This window comes from Erithacus rubecula (assembly GCF_903797595.1).
Source record: "Erithacus rubecula genome assembly, chromosome: 18".
NCBI lineage: Eukaryota > Metazoa > Chordata > Aves > Passeriformes > Muscicapidae > Erithacus > Erithacus rubecula.
The window spans coordinates 5,805,143-5,833,082 of NC_136670.1; the positions used below are offsets into that span (position 1 = coordinate 5,805,143).

At 53.6% G+C, this 27,940-nt stretch overlaps 2 protein-coding genes across 2 annotated transcripts; one reads left to right on the forward strand and one right to left on the reverse strand.

Moving 5' to 3' along the window:
• Positions 1-152: 152 nt before the first annotated feature.
• RBPJL (recombination signal binding protein for immunoglobulin kappa J region like) lies at positions 153-19,219 on the reverse strand (the record flags this gene model as incomplete). The annotated part of the gene is made up of 12 exons (XM_079321411.1): positions 19,121-19,219; positions 12,583-12,658; positions 6,301-6,426; positions 4,680-4,750; positions 4,315-4,430; positions 3,305-3,479; positions 2,828-2,965; positions 2,284-2,393; positions 2,052-2,192; positions 1,579-1,734; positions 830-933; positions 153-426 (listed from the first exon to the last, which is right to left on the reverse strand). Exons 1-12 carry the CDS (start codon positions 19,146-19,148, stop codon positions 153-155), a joined length of 1,515 nt encoding a protein of 504 aa, XP_079177537.1. The 5' UTR covers positions 19,149-19,219.
• MATN4 (matrilin 4) lies at positions 12,498-27,858 on the forward strand. The gene is made up of 11 exons (XM_079321412.1): positions 12,498-12,626; positions 21,666-21,782; positions 22,673-23,242; positions 23,559-23,681; positions 24,144-24,266; positions 24,358-24,480; positions 24,613-24,735; positions 25,171-25,584; positions 25,896-26,048; positions 26,780-26,896; positions 27,039-27,858. Exons 2-11 carry the CDS (start codon positions 21,710-21,712, stop codon positions 27,104-27,106), a joined length of 1,887 nt encoding a protein of 628 aa, XP_079177538.1. The 5' UTR covers positions 12,498-12,626; positions 21,666-21,709; the 3' UTR covers positions 27,107-27,858.
• Positions 27,859-27,940: the final 82 nt, after the last annotated feature.

Here is a 27,940-nt window from a genome sequence, read left to right on the forward strand (position 1 = left end):
TGTGAGAAAGAGATAGATCAGTAAATCACAGGAGCATGGTGGGTGACCTTTGGCAGGGTCACCCCAAGCCCTGGATGAGCCCCCAGCATGGCTCAGGGCTGCTCTCCTTCCCTAGGCCAGCAGTGAAGCCAAGCCTCTGCCCACCCAGCCCACTAGGTCTGCATGAAGAGGTGGAAGTTGGTCCTTGTGAACTCCTGGTGGATGCTGTCAAGTAATTTGTCTGAGTCCTGGGGAACATCTGAGAGGACCTGCTGCCCTGGGATGCAGCTCTGCTCTGGGGTGTAGGTGAATGTGAAGGAGCTGGAGTAGATGAGGCCATCATCCCTGATGAGCAGGAGTGGGACTGTGATGGGATATCGCAGCCACCTCCAGTCACTGCCGAAGGCAGAGACATCAGGGACGACACACACGAGGGACTTGGGGCTCCTGGCAACAGTGCAGGGGAGGAAAATGCATTAACTGAAGGAGGTCCTATGCAGGAACAGCCAGCAGTGAGTGACTGCACTTCTCCTCCATCCTGGAGCTGAGTGTGAAGCCTCCAGCCAGTATCCTCTCTCCTCCCAGTCTTTCATTCCTCTCTGCCAGGGTTGCTTGGTTTGCAGTTCCCTGACATCCCTGTCGTCCCCCACCCATGGACTGCAGCCAGGGCAGAGAGCAGGCATCAGACTCATCCCTGCCTCTGCTTGCAGTGCTTGTGCCTGCTCCTGCAGGATGGGCAGTGTGAGTGTCCTTGTTCCCAAGGCCTGCACATCCTTCCCAGATGTGCCCAGCACAGCCCACACCTGGCTGCTGTTCCCTGCCTTCCACCCAGTTCCCTCATCCACGTTACCTGTACATCGTCTCTGCCTCCACATCTCCAAACCAGACCTTGAGGTGTGCGTGGAAATACTCCCCCTGCACCTCCAGCATGGCCACATCCCCACCACCTGTGAGCTGTGACGGGCACAGAGTATGGCAGGGTTACATGGTGGAGTGAGCCAGAGCCCTTCTGCTCTGCCTGTGCTTCTCATTCCCACAGCATCCCAAAACTGGGAGATGCCACAGGGGCACAAGGGCTCAGGAGCAGGAGGCACAAGGCAAGCAGGTGGCAGAGGGGGACAGCTCGAGGCAGGCAGGTAACAAAGGGGGACAGCTCGAGGCAGGCAGGTGACAGAGGGGCACAGCCTGACACAGGCAGGAGGTGACAGAGTGGCACAGCCCATGGCAGGCAGGTGACAGAGGGGCACAAGCCCATGGCAGGCAGGTGGCAGAGGGGCACAGCCCATGGCAGGCAGGTGGAACAGCCCATGGCAGGCAGGTGACAGAGGGCACAGCCCATGGCATGCAGGAGGTGACAGAGGGGGACAGCCTGAGGCAGGCAGGTGGCAGAAGGACACAGCAAGAGGCAGGCAGGTGACAGAGGGCACAGCCCATGGCAGGCAGGAGGTGACAGAGGGGACAGCCCATGGCAGGAGGTGACAGAGGGGACAGCCCGAGGCAGGCAGGTGGCAGAGGGGACAGCCCATGGCAGGCAGGAGGTGACAGAGGGGACATCCCGAGGCAGGCAGTGTCAGAGGGGACAGCCGAGGCTGTGCCCACCTGCAGCGCAGCGATGAGCGGCACGGGGCTGACGGGCTCCCGCACGCACGCCAGGCTCTCGCTGAAGGTGTACTCCACCGTCTCCGTGCTGATGATGGTCCAGCACGAGCCGTCGTTCAGCAGCTCCCGGTTGGGTTCCTTCGGACAGGGAGATGCCTGTGGAGAGTGTCAGAGCTCCAAACACACTGCAGTGGAGATGGTGGGAATGGGGCTGGGATGCCTGGCTTCTGCCCTCAGTGCCTTGGTTCCAACAAGTGACTGTCCCCATGCTTTGCTCACGGGGAAATGGGGATCATGATTCCTTTCCAAAAACCTCAGTTTCAGCGTCCCCACCAAAGTTTTGCCAAGATGCTGGCCTTAGTTTGGATGCAAGACCCCTCCCAGTGACACGCTCCCCAGCCTGCACAACACAGGAGTTTGGAGAGATGACAGCAAGCACCCTGGGCTCCTCACCTGCTCCTGCACTGCCATACCTGGAACTGGATCACCTTGTCTGTGGAGAGACACAGGTACATGCGGTCACTGCCCTGGAACTGGAAGGCACACTTGTGGAGCTGGGAGATGGGCTCATCCACGTCCAGCATGGCGTACTGCTTCATCACCTTGCGGATGATCTGCGGGCGGCAGCACCCCGGCATGGCACCGCGAACCGGAGCGGCGGCACGGGCGGGTCCGAGCGCCCGGCACGGCGGGGATGGAGCTTACCAGGGGCGGCAGGGTGACGCCGCTGGCCGTGCACACCAGCTGCACCACGGAGCCGTAGCGGATGTACCCCTCCCGCAGGGGGAACTCGCTGCGCGGGCAGCGCTCGTCGGCTGGGGGCAAGGAGAGAGGCAGAGTCACCCACCGGGGAGCAGGGGAACCTTTCTTACGGCTTTCTGTGCTCTGCACATGCTCGCTGCTTGGAGAGACCACCACTCCCTGGGAGCCCAGTACGGGAGAGCAGGATGGGGATGCAGTGCCTTGTAGGGACACCACTCGAAGCAGTGTGGGCAGGAATACTAGTGGGCTCTGGCCTCTTCCAGGCAAGTCATTTTCTTGGATTTATAAACCTCACAACCCCTTGCCCTCAAAACCAGTAGGAAACATCCAGAGACACACAAGGAATGCTGGAAAGAGGTAAGACTGAGCCGGATTGCTAATTCCCACACCTTTTGTCCCCAAGAACTGGCTTTGCAGGATGGCAGAGCCGGGGCAGGAGGCAGGCAGCCCTGGGCGTGGTGGCATCAGTGTCCCCGAGGGTCCTTACCCAGGTGCAGGGTGAAGGCTGCCCACTGCCTGGCGCTGGCGATGAAGGCTCCCCCCTCCACAGACAGGTACCGGGTGCTGACGGTCTGCGAGCGCAGGCGGTTGAACAGGGACACTTTGGAGCCTGAGGAGATGCAGACTGTGGGAGAGGTGGCTGGGTTAGTGCTTGCCAGGACTGAATGATGGGTCTGTCAAGCCCAGCAGGGATGTGTCCTGATTCCCAGCCTGGCAGCAGCCAGCACTGCCTTCCTCTTTGTGTGAGTGCAGGTGGGGCCCATGGTGTGGGGAACACACTGGAATCAGGGCATTACACCTCATGATGGGTGAACCATTTGGAAATGAGGCATCACTGTGTCACATACATCCTCTTTTGGGAACTCCCATGGCTCTGGGTCCAGTCTGGCCCACCCCAGAACCAAGCTGTGAGCAGAGAGCATCCCATCCTGGGCTGGCACCCACAGACCATTCCTGTACTCACGGTCTGTGTTCTTCAGTGACTGCTTCTTCTGCGAGGGCTTGGAGATGACCTTGATGAGTTTGCTGTGGAAGGTGCCGATCTCCTGCCCGTTGCTGAAGAAGAGCTTCAGGACCAGGCGGAAATGCTTGCGCTTGTCCGTGTCCGAGATGTACAGGGCCTTGGCACAGCTGAACCCCTGCCAAGGGCACAGAGGGGCTGCAGCAGCTCCAGCCCAGCCCCACCAGCCATCCCCACCTCCTCACCACCCCACGAGGACATAATAGTGCCCTTTCAACGAGCCCCGGGTTCATTTAAAGGGAGAAACGACCAGAGATGTTATTACAGGTGGAATGAAGAGCTGGGGATCGGCAGAGGCTTTATTTACACTGGGGGCAGAGTATTCCTTGTGGAAATGAATGTTCATGTGTGATTTATCCCACATAACATGAGAAACCCTGGGTTTATGGTTTCCCTCATCCTGGCTGATACGCTGTGCCTCAGCAGCAAGGCAAGCACTGTGGACAAAGGCTCTTTCTCTGAGGTTCCTGGCCTGCCTCAGACCCTGTGCTCTTCAGGGACCCCAGATAATGCTTTTTCTCCGTTTTTCCCCCTCCAATCAAAAGATGCCAGAGCTCTGCTGAAGCTTTTGAGCTTAAGGATCAACTGGGGCTTTTTTTTTTTTTTTAATAAGCTGTTTATCTGCCTATGAAGGACCAGGCTTTTATTTTGTGACAAGCAGCATCAGGAGAAGAAACCAGGGCTGAGGGAGCTGTGCAGATTTTGGCAGCCACAGGGCTGTTGACCTGAAAAGATGGTTCCAGAGAAAGAAGGGGATCTTTGGGCTGTCTGGATTGCTGCATATACCACAACAGGCTGGCAGAGTGGGAATAGGGAGTTATGGCTAGGAAGAAAGAACTGTGATATCCCGAGGATGGGAAGGGTGTGATGTCCCAGGGTGTGGGGTGATGCTGGTGACAGCCCAGCCCCTGCATGAGGGGGATCACACAGCCCCAGGGAGCCAAGGGCTTTACCTTCGCATCTGGCTGCTCCTCAAAGCTGAGCTTCTGGGTCTCCATCAGGCTGCTGCCCATGCTGTCCAGCCCCATGTACCCACACACCCGAAATCCAGCCTCTCCCAGGCCCCTGGCTGGAAGAAACAAAGAGAAGCACATTCCAGCTCCCTGCACAGGCTCAGCTTCTCCAGGAGCAGAGCATGGCCAAGCTCCAGCCCTCCCTGGGTCTGAATTTCAGGGGGCTCAGGCTTGAGCAAAAGAGGAGTTTGGGGGATCAAAACCTACATAATCAGACTCACTGTCCCCTCTGCAGAGGCAGAGGGCAGCTCTCCATGGTGCAGGAAGGGAAGGAGGAGAGGTCCAGGCTGCTGCCCAGTGCTCACCTTTTATCTGCTCCTGCTTTAACTTCCATCCTGGCCCACTCAGGTAAACACAAGGTGGGGGGCAGAAAAATCTGCAGAGACAAGAGGGCATTTTCTCACTGCCCTTCAGCACCCTGAAAAGGTGCTCAGGAGTGGCTGCATGGCTGTGCTGAGAGCAGAGACCTGCACTGGGGATCACCAGCACGGGGGACAGCCCTGCACCCCGAGGGGCACATGGAGCTCAGGGAGGGGCTGGACACCCTGCACCCCTCCAGTGCCTGGTTCCAGCCTCAACAGTTGCCACACCTGGTGGCCATGGTCCTGCCAGTGACAGGATGGCCCTGGGATGGGAGGACAGGAACCCTGGCACCCACACCTCCAGCTTCCCCAAAGACAGGGAATGATCAGACCCTGCCTCTGCCTGGCTGCCACGTGGGAGTTTCAGCAGGCTGGGAACAGGGTTTGCATTCACAATCAGTTTTGAAGCCCAGGGCAAATAAATCTATAGCTAGGAGTTTGGAATCCCATTTTCCTGTGTTTTATTTAGGTTTCCACTGTCTTTGCACTTGTGTGAATGGTGTAAATTCATCCTCTATTGATACTGGGTAAAGCACTAGCAGAGAAAATACCAGTGCAGTGGGATGGATATTTTGGAGCCCTAAAGTCCTGGTTACAGGTTTATTTAAACAACTCCTCCACAGCACAGGCCCCTGACTCCCACTGTAAAGGAAAATGGCAGCAGCACCTTCAAACTTTAACCTGGGAGTTCTGTGCAGGTTTTCTCTCCCTTTTCAGACTGGCATCTGATTTTCAAGCTCATTCCTTGCACGGGGTCAGGAGCAGAGGAAAGAGGCTGTGATGAGAAGGCTCCCTCCTGGCTGGAAGATTCAATCCTGAAATAACTTTTCTTTACCTGTGGACCAGGAACCCCTGGCAGGAGACTGGATGTGGTGAGAACTTTGTAGGCACAGGCAGCCCATCCCAGAGCTGTCTCCTGGGGTCGCTGGGGTCTGGGTGGTTTTGCCTTGGAGGCTGAGCTCGTCTCCTCATAGCTATTCCCCACTCGGTAATGAGGGAGGAGTATTTATATCACAAGGATTAATGGAGGATTAATTACATTGCAGTGCCGCAGTCTGACGTCACTGCCAGGGAGTGGCAATTTTGGAGATTCAAGCCAGAACCTCAAGGTGTTTTTGCAGTGTGGAAGGATTTTCAAAAATAGCAGCTTTTTGGAGACCACTGGCATTGATGGAAACGCCCCAGCCCCTGCTGTGGCCGTGCAGATTTTAAAACAAGAGTTACAGGGCAGTTAAAACACTAGCCTTTCCTTCTTGAGGGGTCAAATTTGAATAGAATCTTGACTTCTTTTACCTTGTCTTTCTTTACCTCTTCATGGAAAGAACCTGACCACTGGGAATGTCTAACTGGGATGGGTGCAGGTTGGAGCTAATACCTTTCTTGTGTTATTCAATTCATGGAGACTAGGTGGTGGCTTTGGATGCAAAGACACTGTGAGTGAATGCAGAGGGGATATATCAAATAATTTGCTTCACCAGTTTAGATGAGTCAAATCCAGCAAGAAATCAAGCTTTAGGCACTGGGTTTAGAGATGACCATGGGGGAAGCTGGAACTTTGTCCCACCTTTTCTCGTTGCCGTAGGATTTCTGTGCCACTTTGGCGTGCAGGATCAGCACGGTCTGGTCTGCTGGCAGCTGCAGGTACCTCCTGACGCTGTCCTGGAGCAGGCTGGCTTGGTAGGGGTTGGATCTGCAAGACAGAATTCCCTGGCACCCTGGCACCAGAGCCAGCTCCAGCCCAGCCCTGCAGGGAACAAGGAGCTCCCTCCATGTCCAGCCATGTCCATGTCCTGGTGGAGTGGGAAGGTGGAAAGGCTTTCCCATCAGAAAGCACTGCAGCTCAGCTGCTCCTAGAATGGGGCTGCCTTTGAAAAATATTAAGTTTGGATAATGGAATAACTGTTTTATCAGTTTGCCACCAAACACACACAGGGCATTTCTAAGACTTCCAGCCCCATGCAATGGTGGCTGTTCTCTAATTTGTTTTGCCACCTGATGTGCTTGTTGCTGTCTGGCTTTTGGGTAGTGATGCTGCTGAGCTCTGAGTGCAGCTGGGGAGATGTCATGTGAGGTGGAGTCACTCTCTGGGTTTGCAAGAGATGTTGGGTGAAAATAACTGCATTTTTCTCTGAGACCTAAGAAGTAGGTGGTTCTGCTGATTGTTTCTGCTCTATTAACTAGCAGGAGTTCCCAAGCACCTGGCATTTAACTCTGCTATCTTGGTAGGTTGGGTGTTAACCAGCTGGAGAGAGATGAGGTGGATCTGAGATGCCCTGCTCTGCACCTGGGACATGGGTGCAAGGGGGGAGAGCTGTGGGATGCCAGCTGTGGAGGTCTTCTGTGGTGCTGACTTGCCTTCAGAGGAGGTGAGACCACTCACTGAACACCACCAGTCCTGCCCTGCTGAAAGCCCCTGAACCCCTGAGTCTGGGACAGGAGCATTCCCCGGGTTTGGGATATTTGACAGGATAAGATGAAACCAGAGGAGAAGGAAGAGGAGATGCCTGTGTAGGAGTCTCTCCTTGGCACATCTGTCAATGTGGCCCCTGGGAATGCTGCTCCTACTGAAGGGACCCAGCCTGGCTGGTGATGACTTTCCTATCAGAGGCAGAGGTAAAACAGCAGCCAGGAAAGACTGTGAAACCCCAGCCAGAGTGGAAAGGCTCCTCCAAGGAGGAACTTGCAAGAGGTGTGCAGGGAAGCATTCCCATTAAACACAGTCTCTCTTCCTCTTAAATGGGCTAGAAATGGAGAAAAGTTAGAGCACAAATGATCAGATGTGTGAAGAGAGGTAAGCCTGGTCCTGCCATCACCCCAGGGCGGGCTCCTCGTGTGAGCTCCTCTGGGCTCAGAGGCCAGAGAAGCTCCCAGGGAGAAAAGCTGCACTCATCCAAGTAACCTTCTAGAAGAGTTTGCCTGCCAGCTCTGTTCTTCCCAGTGCAATGCTTCTAAAAAGGCTGTGCCCCTAACAGCTTTTAGCACCCATGTTGCAATTCACTTTAAACACATATCACTTCAGTTCCAGCATTCCCACCTTTGGATGGAGCTGATGCTCTCCTGTTGTATGAGGAAGAAAAACACATGTTCTATACAAGCAAATATTTACCCAGTGTCTTCTCTGAGCAGTGCCATGGGGACCTGACACTTTGCACTGCACAGATGTGCTCTGTTTGGTTACTAGAGGGGCAATGCAGTCTCCTGCCCTCCTGGTTCCCAGTCCTTTATCCTAGATGTGTTAGCTGGATCACTAGCAAACATAAATCAACAGAGCCCTGCCAGAACCAGATTTACAGCCAGGCCAGTGTCAGTGTCACCCCCAGCATTAACTGCTACTCTGTGCCTGGAAAATGAATGTTTTATGGCCATTCCTGACTGCAGAGCACAGGCTCTGTTCTTGTGGCAGCCCTGGAGCTGCTGCCAGCACAGGGTTTGGGCTTAGCCCTGGCTCACCCCACAGCACCCATGGCAAGGCAGGAGGAGCTCCTTTGCCAAGGCTGTACCTGTCCCCTCCATCGTGGTGCTGCTTTATCAACCAGCATCCCACCAGTGGCTGCCCCAGGGTGGGTCACTTATTCTTGCTGAAAAGTTTCACTCATTTTCTAGCCAATGAATAGTTTATATCTTTGCACAGCCAAAGGGATCCCATAAGCAAGTTATTTAATCTTTTTCCATAATGGCAATCTGCAGCTGTTTCACTCCTCTGCTGCCAAGCCATGGTGTGATTTCAGCTTTGATCCGCCTTTGCTATTTTTCCCTTCATATAAAAGCACTATTTGGGAATCTCTCAGCAAAAGGCTGGGTTGTTTTTTCCTTTTTCTTTTCTTTTCTTTTCTTTTTTTTTTTTTTTTTTTTTTTTTTTTTTTTTTTTTTTTTTTTTTTTTTTTGGTTAGTTGGTGCTTTTATTTTGTTTGTTTGTTGTTTATTTTTTTCAGCCCCAGAAAAACTGATTATGATTGGGATAAATGTGAAAATTTGTCAAGGAAATTGGCCTGACCCTGGATACTCTTTTACACTAATGCAAGACAGTGTTAAATGAGTACTGAACCTTGCTGGCTCTGTTCAGTAGCATTTCACTCTCAGTTTGTCAGAGACAACAGGCACACAGCAGGGAAGAGACAGGCTGGGGGTGTGAATTTTTTCCTGGTGAGTCTCATTGTTCACTGTGCTGTGTAAAATTAGGAATATAGCTTTGGGTCCTTGTGTCTCAGCTGCAGAATCACATGCTCCACCACTGTTAGTGTCACCAACACAGCCACCAGTGCCCATCCATACAGCCTGGGGTCTCCCTGTGGGGCTCCTCTGCCATTAACCCCTTGACAAATCATGGAGCAGCCTGGTATGGGGGCCAGGCAGTAGCAGGGAGTGTTCATGAGCTAATTGCCAAAACCTGTGGATTAAGATGTGTGCTGACAGCGTGGGCAGCAGCAATGCCTGCTCTGCAGAGCCTCCTGCAGCACTGGCTCAGGGCAGGGCCAGGCTTGTGCAGGTATCACTGCTCCCTGCCATCCGTACATAATTCCAGAGGCACGTGGGTCACTGCCTGGAGCTTATTGAGGAGCCTTCTGGAACAATTACCCACATGCTACTTACTGCTTGAAGTGGCAGTGTGCATGCCAAAGACAGGTAAACAGGCGGTGGCTCTCCAGATTTGATGTCCAGCTGGAGGAACAACTACCTAGAAACCTGGCTTTCTTTTCTTTGTCCATTCTCTGCAGCCCTTGCCTTCCAAATTCTGGGGCTAAATTGTGTCAGTGACGCACTTCTGAACAGTGCTTGCCATTCTGCCCACAGAGGCGACCACCCAGCATCCATCACCTGGTTTAAATTTATCTTCAGAGAGTCAAAGGGCTATTGCTAAAGCAGCTCAGTATGCCCACTTGGCTCCTTCTGGCACCTACAGCCTCCTCAGGGTTACAGAGAATTATTCACTCCTCCTGACATTTATTATATTAAATTATTAAAATGCTTTGGTTGTAGTGCAGTGTTAGTTCAGTGTCATGTTAGCAGCACCACACGGGCCAGGCTCTTGCAGCTCTCACTAAAAGCTGCCTTTTCAGAGCCTGAGGTCTTGGCTGGGGCTCGGCTGCTCTCCACACAGTTGGGCATTATGTAGAAGAAGGGGGGGGAGCAAGGGGGAATCCACCACCTTTCTCCTACAGTGATTTCTGTAAGTCTTTCCCCTTCCCTGTTCAGCCTGGCACCACTGACCAAGGCTTTTCCTTTGCTTTAGGTCAGGATGTGCCTCAGGGTGTGAGTGCATTTGTGGTGCATCTCTAGGGTGGCTCTGCCCTGGTGGTTGAGGTGGGAGAGACCCAGGGTAACCCAGGGGATCTGCAAGCCCTGGCTGGGTTGCTGTGCCCTCTCCCATGGGAAATTATGCAGAAAAGGAGGAGAGCTCTGTGTGCTTTCCACAGGAGACACACAGCTGGACCACCTTGCAAAGGCTGTTTCATGTGGGCACACAGGGAGCCCAGGCAGGCGCCGAGAGGCTTTGCCAGGGCTGGACCCCACAGCCCCATCCCTGATTTGAGGAGAACTGATGTTTAACACCACAGCTGAAAATTACCCCTCTGCCTCCCAGCAGAATGTGTTTAGGGGCATCACTCAGTGCTCTGTCCTGCCTCCAGCTGGGGAATGCTGCTCCCTGTGTGGGACATGCCCTGGTCCACACATCACCTTCTGTGTGTGCACCCTTGGGCAGCTGCAGGAGAAGAAAAAGAGCTTTACAAGCACTGGGAGAAGCAAACTGCCTTCTGCCCTGCTCCCTTTCAGTTCAGTCTGCTGAGGAAGGGATCTGATCTATTTTGTCCCCTGGGAATGAAACTACCTGACTCTGGAGACCAAAATACAATCCTGGCAGCTATTGTTTAGAAACTGGGTCTTCCAAGTCACCTCTTTATACAAGAACTGTAACTCACAGTAACAGTGTCCCCAAGTGCAGGTAGCATTGAATTGAAGTGCAGAGATTTAATTTGCTGCTTTTATCCCCAAAAAGGAGCTGTGGTTTGCATCGCTCAGGACACAGCTGCCCTGAAGTTTGCTGGGGACTTGCTGCCACAGAGGGCAATTGTTCTTCCCTCAGTTTGGGGAAACCAAACATCCTAATAAAAAATATCCATTTTAGAGGTCTGGGTTATATTTTGTGCAGATCAGGGGAGAAAACGCCTGCAGTGCTCTTGGGTATGGAGTCAACGCGATGTTTATGCAAAAGGAAAAGCCATTAGAAATCACAGAAATGAGAAGCCTGCAGTTTCTGGCTTCCCTCATTTTTCAATACCTCCTTTAATCCAGACCAACCCAACCCACAGTCCTTGTATATGCATGGGTATTTATAAATCCTGTATTTTCCTCACTGCACACACAAGTGAGATTCAGCCTTTTCTAGGCCTGGGGGATTTATTGACCACACCAAGGGCAAACAGCAGCCGAGGGCAGGAAGCACAAAAAGCCTGTGGCAGTGAGCTCTGCAGGGAGCAGGGGCCAGCTGGGGTGGGCACCCCAGCAGCACCAACACCCCCAAAACCCCAAAGCTCGATAAAGCAGTGTTGGCATGTCTGCTAGAAAATTCAAACAGTGGGGGTGATTTACTGGAGTCTCCTTTATCTGCTCCTCGTGTGCAAAGAGGAAGGGAAGTGCAGTTAAAGTGTGACAACACAGTCCCATAAAGCATTAAAGGTGGTTCCTGCCCCCACCAGATTGATCTAAGTGCTGGGATGGCTGGAGGACTGGGAAAGGTCTATTCCAGGATTTCTAAATCCTCTGCTGATGATCTCCAATGCCATCAGTTGACCTTCTTGATGGAAGCTCAACCTGAGGCTCTACAGCCCTCCAAGCTCTGGTTTCCTGGTTCAAATTCACCTCCCCACACTGCAGCATTCCCTGCTGATGTTCCTAAACTTCTGGGACACTGTAGGTCAAATGGATATTAAGCTTTAAAGATTCTCCTTTTTCTATGAACTTTTGAGTTTATGGGGTTCCCAGGTGCACTCCCCCAGCAGGGGGAAAAGGGTTAAAAAATTAGGAAAGAAAATAATAATAATAAGAAAAAAGAAAATAATAAAAAAAGCAGAAAAGCAAAAGGAGAAAAAATAGCTAAAAATATAAAAAGATAAAAAAGAACAATAAAATAAAGAAAATTTTTAAAAAATTAAGAAAGAGAAATAAAGGGGGGGAAAAGGAAAAATAGGGAAAATAAAGAAAAAAAAGGAAAATCAACCACTAAAAGCAGGGCCCTCCACACCGGTGAGCCCCCGGCCGTCCCGGGCCCCGCACCCTTCGGTGTCGGTGCCACCTGCGCGCATCTCCCGCGGGGACCCGCGGGGACGGCGGGGCGGGGGCCGGTGGGAGCCCCCGAGCCCCCCGCGCCGGCACAGGCGGCCGGACCCCCCCGCTCCCAGCGCTGCCCCGGGGCCGGGCCGTGCCCGCCCCGCCGCCCCCCCGCTCCCCCGCCCCGTTAAAAATGCTGCCGGCGCCCCGCCGCCTCCCGCCGCTGCTGCCGCCCCGCACCGCGCACCGGGCACCGAGCACCGGGCACCGGGCACCGGGCACTGAGCACCGGGCACCGGGCACCGAGCACCGGGTACCGAGCACCGGGCACCGGGCACCGGGCACCGAGCATCGGGCACCGAACACCGAGCACCGGGTACCGAGCACCGGGCACCGAGCACCGGGCACCGAGCACCGGGCACTGAGCACCGGGCACTGAGCACCGGGCACCGAACACCGAGCACCGGGCACTGAGCACCGGGCACTGAGCACCGGGCACCGGGCACCGAGCATCGGGCACCGAGCACCGCCCGCACCCCGTACCGAGCACCGGGCACCGCCCGCACCGCGCCCCGCGTACCTGAGCCAGCAGCGCGGCGGGGAGCGGCTCCGCGGCCGGCACGGGTGAGTGAGGGGCTCCGCGGACACCGCCGCCCCTGCGGGAAGGGAGAGGAGAGGAGGAGGGTGAGGAGGGTGCGGGTGAGTCCGGTCCTGACCCCGATCCCGATGCCCACCCCAGTCCTGATCCCGATCCCGGTCCTAATCCCGATCCCGATTCCCCTGCCGCGCGTTCTGGCTGCCTCCGAGGGTGCTTTTCCTTGGAGAGGGGCTGGCAGGAAGGGGAGCGGCGATCCTGGGCGTCAGGAGCAGAAAGCAAAGCCTGGGAGCAGAGGAAGCGCATAACCTTTGCCCCGAAGGGTTTTTCCTCCCCTCTCTGGGCTGGAGCCTTCCCGACCCCCGGGCTTGGCCCCCGCAGTGGTGCCGGGGTTCGCTCGGTGGGGCAGCGGGGCACGGTTCCCGCTCGGTGCTACGGGAGGGATGAGAACTCCTCCGTGCTGTCGGGATGAGCCCGCCTGCCCTGCTCACCTTTTGCCTACCTGTCGGGCACGTCCCTGCTTATGCAACCGAGGATCTCTTAGCAGAGAATAATAAGGTCTGGTACACCTGGGCAAGGCGTACTGAGCAACAGGAGATTGAGATCCTGTAAAAAGATAAGCTCAGAAGTGAACCCTAAGTTTGTAATGCGCCGTTTCTGCACGACTGGAAAATTGGGTCTGTGTATACTCGTTTGCACAAGCAGTCACCCACCTTCGGCTTATCATTCCAACTGTTTCACAGGATAAAATTAGCTTTGGGCACTTCTGTTCCAAGCAATTACATGGGAAAACTTGTTTGGAAAACCAGATTATTCTGCACTCATGGTGTTTGTGTGGACACGCACTCGTGTGAGCCAGGCAGAGCGGAGCAGATACACGGGGTGATGGTGTGTGCTCTGCTGGGGTTTTGCCCCTCCTTGTGCAGGGACAGCCTTTGCTGTGGTGCAGAGCTGCTGAATCCATTCAGGAGGCAGGCTGCAGAGTGAGAACAGGCATGGCTGAGGAGGCTGGCAGGGAAACGGGACTGTCCCCCATCAGTGGAAGCCCCCACGTGTGTGCAGTGGGGCTGAGAGGAGCAGGGGTCTGTGAGAGGGGCCTGTTCTCAGCCCCAGCTCTGAGGCACAGGGCTTTGCCTCTTTGCTTAAACACACTGGATCTTTGCTTCACTTAAACCTGGATTATTTATAAAATTATTAATAAGTTCTTCCTTTGGTACCCCTCCCTGTGGGATCCTCTGTAGCATCTCTTGGTAGTAAAGATTTTTAATTTTTCGAGGAGAGGATTAATTAATCCCAGGCAGAAGCGTGCAGGTTCTCAATAGCAAGTAGAAACTGCATTTCACAAGCAGATTCTTGTGGTCTCTGCAGGAATCCATTAGATTGGTGCTGATATCAGAAAAAAAAGCTGTGTGTGAGGAAATCTCTCAGGTCTCAGCCCTGATATTTGCCACCGGGATATGGATAAATTTGGCCTCATCCAAAAAGCAAATTCCCATCTGGAAACCGTGCGACAGATCTTGGTGTTTGCAGTAAAACAACACTTTTCATCGAAGCAGACAGGGTATTGCTGCATCCAATGGGAAAAAGCTCTTGTTGATTTTTGTGGAAGTTGTAACTTTCATTTGTTGTTGAAGAATTAAAGAAACCATATGTGCTCCATACAAGATGGGCTTGGGAGCTGCTCTGGCTGGCAGCCGTAGCAAACAGAGGAGCTGTGGCCAACAAGGCAGCCCGTTGTAGGCAATCTGTGGTCACAGAAGATGTTTGTGCTCTGATTGCTCATAACACAGTATTTCCCTTGAGGTTGGCATTAGGGGTTAAAGGTTTTCAAGAGAAGTCTTTGTTTAAACATCTTTAAAGTTTCCAATAGGGGCCCCTTTGTTCGCTCTGGAGCAGCGTGCCTGCCTTGTTAAAAACTCAGCACTCATAAAATGCCATTTACAAATGCCTGATGAATAGGGCTGGAACATGGAGGGGAGATAAGTACTGTTTGTATCCACACACACATAGGACTTACAGACAAACCCTACCATGAGTGAATAAATGGGATCTAGAAAAAATATGACAAAAAAAAAATAAATAGATGGAGTGGTGCTTATAAAGAAACTTATAAAAGTCAGCTACTCCCCCTGCACCACTTGGGCCCTTTCATGCCACATGTCTCCTCCAGCTGAGCCAGAAGGCTGAGTGGCTCCTGACACTTGTCATTACCTCTCAGTAATCATGTTTTCTCCACTTTGGGCCCAAAGAGTAGTAAATTGGGCACTCAGGCTCCATCAGGAGCTCAGGCAGCTGCCATAAGGGCTCCATTATCTGCTGGGCATGGGGACCCTGACCCAGTGCTCCCCATTACCTGCTGTGGGCTGGTGAGCATCGCCCCTCTGTAGGCACTCACAGCACAGATGCACCTTTGGGTGCCAGGTAATGTTTTCAGCTCTTAGAAGGCTTTGGTTCTCTCCTGTTTTGGTTAAATAGAGAGGGTTTTAAACCAGCTCTGTTAAAGCAGGAGAGGGTAGAGGTGTGTGCTCAGGAGGCTCCAGACACTGGTTCACAGTGATGGCAGCATTTCCATATGGGATGCTCCTGACTGCTGTGTCTTACCCTGTGTCTGAATCTTTCATGATTCTCACACATCTTGTCCTTCCTGGTGTTTTTCACTGGAGTCAGAATCCATCTTTCTCACCAATATTCTCTCTTTGCCCATCTATCTGCAATCTGCTGATCCTCTCACCTTGCAAGCCCCTGCTTGCCCACGAGTCCATCCCTAGCCTGGTCCCTCTGGTGCCCCTCAGGGAAATCCATAGGGCTCAGCTGTTGTCCCTTGCAGAGAGCTGGAAGTACCTTGGTTTCTCTCCAGAATTCAGCTTTTCTGTCTCTGGGCTGTGTTATGCTTTGCCAATGTGTTAGTTCAGGAGTCTTTGAGTGTAGTCTGTGGGCCCATAGGAGTCCATGGTCTATGGCAGGAACCAGATCTGTTGACAGCAGAGATAACCTCCTGTACAAGAGTCTCTGTCTGGGCTGGAAAACCAGGCAAGTCCACACGTGGAAAAACACTGCCTTTAGGAATTCACAGCTCCTACACCTGCAGCTGGACTTGGATGGCTTCCCCAAAGTGTTACCTGCTCTTCAGCCTGGGCAGAGGGCACAGCCCCCTGTGCAGCTGGGGAAGCTCTTCTCTGGTGCATCTCCTGAGGGGTGACAGCATCCCAGCCCCAGGACAGCAGGTCTCCTGCTGCCAGAGGGATGTGGAAGCTGTGAAGTTAGGTGTGAGACATTTCCTGTGCTACCTTTCAGGTGTTCCCTGTGAAAAGTATCTACACAAAGCTTGCTTTACTGTTCTGAGGAGGGACAAAAAGTCCCTGCATGCCTTTCTGCAGCTGCCAAGCACTCCTCACTTTCTGCTATTTCAATTAAACACATAGCAGGATGGGTAGGATAAAGGGGAGAGGCACAAGAATATTCTCTTGGCGTGTTTTCTTATGCCAACACATTGAGTCACATCTCTAGAGTGAGAAATATGATATAAAGATTTAGAGAAGGAGGTCAGGCAATGAATCTATGATTGCTGGGCTGGAATAGCAGGCAGTCTCTGTGGTTGCTGTGCCATGTAAACTTCCTGCAGGTCAGCTGGGGATAGTGGTCTCAGAAGATTTGGGAGACAGATGCCCTGCTAGTAACTGTCTCATACCAGCTCTGCTGCATCAGGAGCTCAGCTGACAAACTCTGCAGCAGCCCAGTAGCTGATCTGGGCATGACTCTTTTCCTTTGTGGTTGAACATGCATTTTTCTGGGGGAAAAAAATGCTGTCTAACACCTTCCTTGCAAAACAAGGACTTGGGCAATGGATTGCTGCATCAGCTTCTGGATGGCCAGGACATCCTTCTCTCCAAAGTTTGAAGTCTCTTGGCCCAGCTCAGCTGTCCTCCAAGGACCTGTTTGCAGAAGAACATTTGCTTTTCAAAGAGAGTTGGTAAGGTGGATCTGTCCCCTGCTGATCACTCAATAAAAATCAGAGTATTCCAGTTCTGTTGAAAGTAGCAGTTAGGAGATGGGCTGGTTGTTGTGCAGCTCAGGGGACAAGTGTAGCCTAAAGGTCTTGAGTGGGACAGAGAGGAACAGAGGAATGGCACCAGCAGTCCTGAAACAGGAGCCATCTCTGACATGATTAGTTGAACAAGGAGATTTGGCAGATGTGTTTTCCTCTTGGCTAGATCTTTAACATTTTAATTTGCAAGTGAATGTGGCTTTTATTCGTGGCAGCTGTTGCTGCCCAGGTACAGCTTGTTTCAGTGCAGGGCTGTCTGGGCAAGAGGCTTTCCTGCCAGGTGAGTGGCAGAGCACTGGGAGGTCTTTAGAGACAGACTGGTGGCAGAGAAATACCCCATGTGCTGTTGTGGAGAATTTCTAGAAGGGGATGCTCTGTCCATTGCTACACCCAGCACTTCCTTTCCAAGGGGACTTCAAATGTCATGTCACAGTATAAACCTGCCAGGGTCTGAGTCCATGAGCTGTGAGTCAAAGCCATCTGTTACTGCAAAAGGACCTGGTCAAGAAGCCCCTCTTCCTCCTGCCCTCCCTGTGAATATACAGGGGTGGATCCCATAAAATGGGAAAGAGGCTTTTGTGGGAAGCAAGCAGAGCAAAAGAGAAGTTCCTTCTGCATCCAGCAAGGTTTTCCTGTTACAGCACTCCTGCTGATTTGCTGCTGTTGGGTTTGGAGCCTTGATGTGCTGTTGGAGAAATACAGCCTTGTTTGTCAAACACCAAGCCCTTCCAGGTGGCCCTTGGCCCAGTAAAGCTGCAGAGTTGTAACCAGAGACCTCTGCAAAGTCCTGGAAAGAGTCTGCTCTGGTTCTCCCACGTGTGTTTGAGAAAAACCAAGGACACATCAGTCCTTAAATGAGGGGGAAAAAAATCCTTTTGGTTGGAAATTCATGTTATTTCCCTGGTCATCTTGTGCTTGTGGTCCCTGAGCCATCCTTGCTCTAAAAACTGCATTGCTGTCCTCTCTGATGGGATTTGCCTTTCATCACCCAGCTGCTGTGGGAGATGAGCATCGAGTTTTTGGAGCTGTGATTGAGTGTAAGGTCAATGCTGCCTGTAAAATGGTCCTGAGGGTGGATTCAGTGCTTGTAGCACTGAGAGTTGGGCATCTGCAAGCAGAGAGCATCTTGAGATTGGGGATTATACTGGGAGAAACCAACCTTTGGGCAACTCTACAGGAGAGGGTGGATCCAGCTCTAGGGCTGTCCTGGGCCTCATCCTTTCACACTGCTTGCAGGTCTTGCAAATACATGGACAACGTGCCAGCAATTCATCCATGTTTCTACAACAAGTTTTGGCATCAAGAGGTGCCTCCAGGATGATGTAAATTGTCTACATCTCTCCAGGTAGCTCTGGTTGCTTCATTGTCCCCTGGGGCAAGACACACATCAGTCTTCCTCCCTTGGTCCCACATGCATTTTTGGGCAGCCTTTCTCTCAGGCATGGACTGGAAGGATGATGACTTTCTGTTCTGCTGAGGACATCACAATTTTTCTCCCCATCCTCCAGCCTGAGGGTGCTCTTGCTCTCTTTCTGCTGTTGAACTGGCAGAACTCGGGTGTCCTAAGCAAAAGGACTCAGGGGTGGGACTCCCAGCCATATTTTGATTGGGTTTTTTGAGACTTTCATTAAATAACACTGATGGAATTGAATTCCTCAGAACTTCCTAGTTGGGTCTCTGCAAAGAAAAGCTCTGCAGAGCAAAGGAGGGTGCATGGAGAGGCAGATGAGGAGAGTGAATCTCAGCAGCATCGTGTCTAGGGCTGCTCTAACACTGGTCAGTGCTTCCAGCACAGAAATAGGTGCTGTTAGCTGGTAGCACATGTGGCATCAGTGCCCTGCACCCTGCCACGTGTGCCTGGACCTGCTGTGTGTGCCTCCTCCTGTGCACAGCCCTGCTGCATGGGACACCCTTCTGGCTTGGCTTGTGTTTGCTCACAGGCTCCCAGCTCTTCCCCACTCCTTGCAGCTCATGGTCATCCCTTGTCCTGACTTCTTGCAGGGTCTGGAGCCAGCACAGCTCCACAGCCTTGGTCCACAATCTGCTTTCCTCTTCGTGACACTATGGTCAGGGCTTTTCTCGGGCTGTGAACACACTCACCTCTGCTTTCTCCATCTGCCTCATCCCCTCTACAGCTCAGTACAGAAATCCCCCATCCCTGTAACAGCATGGAGGGTGGGAGCTGGCAGCAATTCTCACCCTCATCCTCATCCTCACCCCATGCCCAAGGCAGGGTGCACCCAGGTTTTGCCACCATCTGGATGAACCAGAAGGGGAATATTCAGAGTATTTCTGTTAACCTGTAGCCAGGAGAGAGCTGCCAAGGAGGCCAGGCTGAAACCTGAAGCGGCTGTTTTTGCTGAGACTCAGCATTTGGCAGGGAGAGCAGACGGACAAGTGGTGGAGCAGGGAGGGAAGCAATTGCCCTGGGGAGCAGCATTGCTGGTGGAGGTGCCCAGGGAAAGTGTGCTGCCTTACCTGTTTGTGTCTGGGGATCCATCTCCATATCCTCCTTGGCTGAGATCACGTGTAGAGTCAGGAGGAGGTGACCCTTCTGTCCTTACATGTGGCTCTCCCCTTGGTCACTCTCCTTGCAACACGTGCTGAGCATCTCCTTCAGCAGGGAGAAGCAAAAACTCTTTCTCCCATTGCATTCCTCAGAAATGCCCGGAGTGGTCCCACTGTCCCTCTCAGCTCATCTGCAGGGTTTGGCTGAGCCAGCCCAGGCAGCAGCACTCACCTTACCTGGACCTTTTTTCCTTTATAGCTCAGTGTTATCTCAAGGTCTGTGGCGCTGCAGGCGGTCTGTGTTTGCCTTGCCCTGCAGCAGCTGCCTGCCAGCCGCTCGCTTCCCACCCTCCTCCCTCCCCTGCTGCAGGCTGGGGGTGCTGGGGCGTGAGGAGTCCCTCCACAGGGATGCAAGTCAGCCCCAGGGAATTGAGGGTAGAGGGAAGTTGTCACACGTGGGATGGTGGGATAGATGCTGGGGGACATCTGTCCCATCATCTTTGCTTCTCTATCCCTTTGCTGCTGGGGCATTAAGTTGAATCAGGGAACAGGACACTGTTCCAGCCTGGTCTCTGCTGCCAGGACCAGCATATGACTGAGCTGCCATGCCCTGCCCTGTCCAGGCAGCCTCAGCCCTTCCAGCCATGAGGAGAGCCAAAACTTCATCCAAAAGCTGAGATGCTGTTAAAAATAGATCAGTCGTGAACTGGTTTTCTCCTTCTTGGCTCCTGGCTGGCAGCTCATTCCTCCCTCTGGTCTGTCTTTGAAACTCTCTGGATGCTGTGAGACATAGGTTCCCTAGCAGCCTGCCACTGCAAGGGGGTGTGGAGAGAAGAGAGCTGCAGAAATGTTCTAGCTGTCCCAAAAATATTTAGTGGTTTGTGAGTGCTTTCTCCCAGGAAAGAGGCAGCGCTGGAAAAAGAATCTGATAAATAAATGGAGAAAAAGCTGGGGGAGGAGCATTGTTTGCCTCTCTGCTTTTATGTGGTGAGGGGACACAGGTGTCTGAGCAATCCTGGCCACAAAGCCAAGCTCACCTCTGCCCCCTGGGAAGCTGTCAGGCTGCTGTCCCTGCTCATCCCCTCAGGCAGAAGGGTCCCACGGGTCCTTGCCCTGCACGGCTCTGCAGGAGCTGGTGGCACTGCTGTGCAGTCACTGCGTCCTGGGCTGCTCCCAGGCTGGTACTCTGCTCACCTCCAGGGAAAGGACACGTCTCTCACTTTGTTCTGGATCCCAGTATATCCTCTTGTACCCCTTTCCTGCCCTCCTAATTCTTTAATATAGTTTTCCAGGTGTGAACACTGAGTCTCGAGACCGTTTTGAGATGCAGCTGTTAAACCTATTATCAGTGTCCCTGCTATCAAATACATAGTGTTCAGGGCTGCACGTAACCACTGAGCAATTAAACAGCAACCCTGGTGATGAATTACATGGAGACCTCCTGGGGCTAAATAAATACCAGCTGGCAACTACCTATAAAATTAATTTTTGTGTGTTTTTTCTTAAAAGCACTCTTCCAGTTTCTCTGCCCAGTCCTGGCACTGCACATCTCCTGGGGAGAGTTACATTATCTGTGGCATTTCCATCCCTAGCACCTTGGGTTTCCAACCAGAACTGGAATAAAAATAAACTAAATAAATCCATGTCCCTGCAGGAGCCAGGGAAGGCAAGGCAAGGCGAGGCAAGACAGCACAGAAGTGGGTGTGGAGGGAGAGAAGTGACAAGCTAAGGTTTTGGGTAACAAGTTTAAATATTTTTTTCCCCTCAATGATCCCACCCTAAAGACATGAAAAAAGCTGTTGAGGTGCAGAGTATCCTTTGGAAAAACTTTTAGAATAGGGAGAGCTGCAGAGTGCTGGAGGCAGAGTGGTGGGGTGATGTGAAGGAGAGCAGCAGGCTGGCAATGCTTCACCCAGCACCTGCCTGGGGGGACAGGTGTGAGCCCACCTGCACAGGCACCTTCCACCCACTGCCTGCAGAGGCTTCTGCTCTCCCAAGGGAGTTTGGAAACAGGCAGAGAATGGAATTTCCTGGAAAAATTATCTTTGCCAGTGACTTTGAGAGACTTCTGAGCAGATTTTGTCTGTGCTGCTGTTTCGTCTGGGGGCTTCTCTTCCCGTGCAGGAGTATCAGGAGGGCTGGTGCTCTGCATCCCTGCGTGCAGCTTTCCCACTCTCCACTGGCTGCAGAGAACAGCCACACAGTCAGGGAACAAGCATTTGGCTGAACATCCCATCTGCCTGGTTTGCAAGTGAAAATAAGGCTTGTCCAATGGCCAGCTCCACCCAGAGCAGAAAATCAGACCCTTTGGCTGAGTGTTGCTACTGTAATGAAATTGAGCTGTGCTGAGACTGCCAGTCCTTGGAACAGGAAAGATTCCATGTGGGTTCAGAGAGAAGTTTGGGGATGGGTCTGTGAAAACTGCTTCTGTTTAGGGGACACCCACCACGGGGGAGTGTTGCCCTGTGGCTGAGCTCCCCCTCAGCACTGATCACACCTTGTCTTCTCCCTGCAGCACATCCTTCCAGCACTGGAGCTGTGTGGTCTCACAGAGCCATCATGAAACTCCTGCCTGTTGCCCCTCTCCTCCTGCTTCTCTTGACAGCACTGGAAGCCAGACCAAAACCTGCAGGTGAGCCCTGGCTGGTGGGGAGTGCATGGAGGGAAGAGAAGTGAGAATACAGGGCAATGGAGCCTCAGAGGACAGTTTGCTGTGTGATGTGGGGGGACATGATGCCTCTTCTTTGGGAGCATCCTCAGGAGGGTGGAGGAGTAGTGGGACACAAACTTCTTGGCTCCAGCATGGTGGCTCTGGTGCTGCTTGCTCTGGGCTGGGACACAGCCCTGCCCAGGGCTTGTCACCCTGCAGGCCATGGCTGGGACCCTGGCAGGAGGCACAGCTGTGAGGGGAATCCTCCTCCTTGCTTGACTCTCCAGCTGCAGGGACAAAGCAAACCCAGAGGTACCAGCCTCTCTCCTCCCAAGACAGAGGGATCTCAATCAATTTTGCTTTAAAAACAGTGAAGGCATCAGATGGAGAAAGGAGCAGGTATCTCTCAGAGACCTTCAGAGAACTGAGACTGGCATCATCCCAAAGGGAAACAAAGTGTTTCCTTATGATTAGGGCCCAATTCTCCCAGGCTTGGGTGCACACAAGCTAAGCAAAATATGTTCATTGACATTTCAGTTGCTAAACACTGTCCCAGTTTGCACTGGAAATGGCATCCTTATGCTCAAGAGAAGCTCTTTGGCTCAATCTCTCCTGAGTGCATGCACTTAGCTTTGCTTTTTATTGTCTCATTTTCTGCCCACAACAACCCGGAGTCAGGGGATGTCTCCCCAGCCTGTGGGCACTGGTTCTGCTCTGCCGCCCCTTCTGTGGATTTAGTGGGCAGTAGAAAGGTGCTGGTGTGTAGGATCTGCCCAAACCTGCTCTGTCCACCCCTCACGAGCAGCCCCCAGCCAGCAGGCAGAGATCTCTTTGCTCCTGCAGACTGAGCCTTCTCTTCACCTTCTCCTCAGCGCTGAAGTGCAGGACGGGTCCCCTGGACATCGTGTTTGTGATCGACAGCTCCCGCAGCGTGCGCCCCTTCGAGTTCGAGACCATGCGGCGCTTCATGACCGACATCATCGGCAGCCTGGAAGTGGGCCCCAACGCCACGCGCGTGGGCGTCATCCAGTACTCCAGCCAGGTGCAGAACATCTTCTCCCTCAAGACCTTCTTCACGCAGGCGGACATGGAGAGGGCCATCAACAGCATCGTCCCGCTGGCCCAGGGCACCATGACGGGGCTGGCCATCCAGTACGCCATGAACGTGGCCTTCAGCACGCAGGAGGGCGCGCGGCCCCCGCACAAGGGCATCCCCCGCATCGCCATCGTCGTGACGGACGGGCGGCCCCAGGACCGCGTCACCGAGGTGGCCACGCAGGCCAGGAACGCTGGCATCGAGATCTACGCCGTGGGGATCCAGCGGGCTGACATGAGCTCGCTGCGGGCCATGGCCTCCCCGCCGCTGGAGGAGCACGTCTTCCTGGTGGAGTCCTTTGAGCTCATCCAGCAGTTTGCCAAGCAGTTCCAGGACAAGCTTTGCGGTGGGTGAGAGCCCTGCTGCGGAGTGGCAAGGGGGGCTCTGGTGCCTGCTCCTCACCCAGGTCAGAAGGTGACCTTCAGAGAGGTGCTTGGGCTGGCTGCCTGTGCCAGAAGCAGGGTAGATGGGGCAGCATCATCATCCCCAGTGAGGTGCCAGGACAGTGTCTGTGCGCTGGAGATCCACCGGGGCTGGCAGGTCTGGGGATGTGTGGGTGGTCATGCTGGCATCTGCTGCAGGGACAGGGCATGTGCCAGAGCCAGGGTTCCTGTGTTTTTGGTGTGCCTGTGGGCCACTCTGATGCCCGTTCTGTCTTGCAGGGGTGGACATGTGTGTGGAGCGGGAGCACGGCTGCCAGCACAGCTGTGTCAGCACCCCTGGCTCCTTCTACTGCGAGTGCAACCCAGGCTACAGGCTCAACGTGGATGGAAAGACCTGCTCCCGTAAAAACCCTTTTCATTATCTGAACTTTCATAGGCGGCTTGTAGCGGGTTCCAGCGGGGAAGCTGGAACACAGCAGAGGATTCAGGGTGGCCAGCAGCAGCCTGGGTGCTCTGGGCCCACTGCCTGCCAGATCTGCAATGACTGCAGGCATTCAGCATTGCTAAATCCTGGCCACCTCTCTGAGATGGGACACTCGTGACTTATGTGGGCACAACCAGCTGCCTGTCAGCTTAGGGGGTCTGGATAGTGAGAGTACCAGAGGATTCCCACCCCAGCACCAAAGTGAGCGGTGTTTTTCCCCTGGATTTTAGTGCAAAGCTGTGTTAGTTGGTCCAACCACCACACCAGCAGTTTCCCTTCTTGTGTCACGGTACTGGGAGCTGCTCTGAAGCCCTGGAGCAGCCCTGCCCTGCTGCCCAGGGAGGCTGGGCCAGGAGGGTGATGGTGTCTGTTGCCTGCAGCCATCGATGCTTGTGCAGATGGGAGGCACGGCTGCCAGCACCACTGTGTCAGCCTGCGGGGCTCCTACTCGTGCCGCTGCCGGCCTGGCTACTACCTCAGCCACAACAAGAAGAGCTGCATTAGTAAGTGACGGTCTCCCTCCCTTCCTCTGCTTCCCATTCTCTCTCTCTTCTTGTCTCTTCCTTCCTGCCATCGCTGTCCTTGTCTCCCCAGTGATTGATTACTGCAGCTTCGGGAACCACAGCTGCCAGCACGAGTGTGTGAGCATCCCCAACGGGCACTACTGCCGCTGCCGCAGCGGCTTCACGCTCCAGCCCGACAGCAAGTCCTGCAGGGGTAGGTCTGGGTGTCTGCAAGGCACAGGCTGTGTGTATGGCACGTGCCTTTATGTCCTGCCCAGTCTCCAGGGTAGAGCTTTCCCAGACCACCCCAAATGGGAATAACCCCACTCCCCTGCTTGTCTTCCAGCCACCGACCTCTGCAACGGGGTGGATCATGGCTGTGAGTTCAAGTGTGTGAGCACAGATGGCTCCTACCACTGTGTGTGCCCCGAGGGCCAGCAGCTCCAGGCTGATGGCAAGACATGCAACAGTGAGTACTGGGACACGGCCCTTGACATTCTCTTTATCTGGGCTCTGTGCTCCTGGAGAGAGCTCACCTGGAGCTGGGCTGGGCAACTCTGTCTGCACTTGGGACTCTAAACTAGGCTGGAAGAGAGTGGAAAGCTGGCTGTGGCTGGGGGAGTACCCAGCTGGGGGTGGATTCTTGTGTCCTCAGAGACATGGGCAGGAACATGCAACAGCTTTAAGGAAAGGTTCAGGAAAAGAGAAACCTAGGAAAGACTTTCAGGGGTGTTGGGGTGTCAGTGGAGGTTTTTGGGTGTAGTCTGCTCTCCTTTCCAGCTGCAGTTCCAGGGTGTTCCCACAGTGTCCTGAAGCCCCAAAGCTCAGCCCCAGCCCCAGGTTCCTCACTCTGACAGTGACCATGGCCAGGCTGCTCCTCTCTCACCTTCCCCCGTGCCTGCAGAGTGTGGAGCTGGCCATGTTGACCTTGTGATGGTGATCGACGGTTCCAAGAGTGTCCGGCCCCAGAACTTTGAGCTGGTGAAGCAGTTTGTGAACCGTATTGTGGACCTGCTGGAGGTGTCCCCCCAGGGCACACGGGTGGGACTGGTGCAGTACTCCAGCCGTGTGCGCACCGAGTTCCCCCTCAACAAGTACCACAGTGCAGATGAGATCAAGAAGGCAGTGATGGATGTGGAGTACATGGAGAAAGGCACCATGACAGGCCTTGCCCTCAAGCACATGGTGGAGCACAGCTTCTCTGAGCTGGAAGGTGCCAGGCCTCGCTCCCACAACATCCCCAGGATCGGGCTGGTCTTCACAGATGGGCGCTCCCAGGATGACATCTCGGAATGGGCCAGGAGAGCAAAGGAATCAGGTGAAGAGGGGGTTGGGAACCTCAAACTGAAGTGTTTTGGGCAGCCTGGGATGTGGCTGTCTCAGGGAAAAGCTGCAGCATCCTGCCTTGAGGGGCTGCATCCCATGGCAGATGTTCTCTGAGCAGCATCCTTCATGCAGCAGCCTGCATTGCCACAGTGCTGCCATGCTCCTGCTTGTCCTTCCCAATATTGCTGTATATTTGGGAATCCCAGGGAAAGTCCTGCATCCTTGGCTTTGCTCTCTCTGAGCTTGGGGCTGCTTCCTGCGGGGTGGGCAGTGCAGTGCTCAGGATGTGTCCTTGCCATGCAGGGATTGTCATGTTTGCTGTGGGTGTTGGAAAAGCTGTGGAAGAAGAGCTGAGAGCGATCGCCTCCGAGCCGGTGGAGCAGCACTTCTCCTATTCAGCAGACTTCACCACCATGACCCACCTTGTGGAGAACTTCTCCCTGAATATCTGCCCAGGTGGGTGTTCCTGGCCATACCTGGGGACTTGACCCCAAGCCAGGGAAGGCCCTTCTGTCCCCACAGAGCCAGTGGGGTGGTTTGTGTGTCTGTCACCCTGTGTCAAGTAACCCAAGGCTGAGCTGGGCTGGTATGAGTCCAGGCTGTCTCAGGACCTCTCCAGGCTCTTGTGGGTATAGATGTGGGTCTGTGGGAGGGATTTGGAAGAGGAAAAGGTGGAGCTGGGGGAATTAATTAAAAAACAGGAGGGGTTAATACAAAAGTATTAATGTGAACAACCACCTCTGTGCCATTGCACAGGCAGAATTTGGGAGCTGACCCTGCCTTGTGGGGTGCTCTGAAAGTGGCCTGTGCACCTTGTTTTGCAATACAGAAATACTTTATTCAGACCTGTGCTGCTGCTGGGTTTCTGTGGGGACAGGCTGGGGCTCCCCAGTGCCCTCGAGACCCCCACAGGGCTGCAGATATGGAGTCAATGTGCCCCCTGCCACCCCAGCTTGAAGGCACAGTGAAGCTCAGCACTGGCTGTCCTTGGCACAGTGACCACACGTGTGTCAGCTCTGTGGGGTACCTGGCAGAGAGCTTGATGGATCAGCAGGGCAGCCTGACAGAGAGCAGGGAGGCTGAAAAGATGGGGCAAAGTGGTGGGGAGAGCCCTGGTGGGACTGTCTGGGAGCAAGGGAGAGAGCGTGGGGCCCTGGTCTGACTGCAGCCAACCCCCACTGTCACAGAGGAGGGCAAAGGGGAGACCGAGATCCGCAGCCCCTGCGAGTGCGAGGCGCTGGTGCAGTTCCAGACCAACACCGTGGCCATCCTGCAGAGCCTGACTGAGAAAAATATCCTTTGGGGTGATGCCTGGGCTGCTCAGGGTGCACAGAGCACAGGTGGGGGAGGGAGGGATAGATAAATGGGAGTGGGGAGAATTTCAGGCTGTCCTAAGGGATAAAGGCCTTTGCCCAGCAGACTGTCTGGCTCACGCTGTTTCCTTAGCACGTTCACTTGCTCAGATGACAGCCAGACTTGAAGACTTGGAAAAGCAGATTGCCAACAAGAAGTGATCCTGGCAGAGGCTGCAGTGCTCGGCAGGACACAGGGATGGATGTACAGTAGCTGTGTGACATTGTTATTGCTAGGTTATCATAAAGCATCAGTGTTTGTTCTTGTATTGCAAAATCCCCAGGGGGGCATGGACTGTATTTAAAAATCCTAAAAACACAAGAGATGGAACTTGAACAAAGCCTCTGCTGCAAAGCCAAGGGGTTCAGTTGTTCCTTGGCAGATCTGGGATGAGAGGGGGCAACTGTGTGGGCAGGCTGGTCACTGGACAGAGGTGACACCTGGTGTCCCCCAGAGTGACTGGGATGGCACAGTCCCCCTGGACCCTGGCAGGCTGCTTTGCAAGAGGAAAAACCTACAGTGGTGCCACCCTGAGAGCTTCTGCTGTCTCAGCATCTGTCTCCAAGTGGTGGGGCAGGGACAGCTGGGTGGTGCAGGCAGCACAGGGGATGCCTGATGCCCAGCTGGCTCCCAGTGTGGTGCCCTGGTGGGCTCCCATGGGAAGGTGGGCGGCAGGAATTCTTAGATCCCCTTGCCCTGATTTGGCAGAATAGTTTGGAAATTGGTATTAATCTCGTTTGGTTTTATAATCACAAAATATAGCAAAATGGTAATTATTCTTTCTATCAATATCAATGTGTGTGTATATATATATATGTATATTTAATTCTGAGAGCAGGGTAGTGCTATTTTTAAACTCTTGTTTTATATAAAGGAATTTCTATCCTGACAATAAACACCCTGAAGATTTGTATGACATGTCCCTCTCCTTTCAGCTGGGCTGCAGGGTGGCACTTCTCTGTGTCAGAAGTGGGGTCTCTGGCTTTTGCAGCAGC

Coding starts and splice junctions, on each gene's coding strand:
- MATN4 (XM_079321412.1), top strand. CDS start 21,710: ATGAAACTCCTGCCTGTTGCCCCTCTCCTCCTGCTTCTCTTGACAGCA. Junction 24,267..24,357: donor CAACAAGAAGAGCTGCATTA/GTAAGTGACGGT, acceptor TTGTCTCCCCAG/TGATTGATTACTGCAGCTTC. Junction 25,585..25,895: donor CAGGAGAGCAAAGGAATCAG/GTGAAGAGGGGG, acceptor CTTGCCATGCAG/GGATTGTCATGTTTGCTGTG.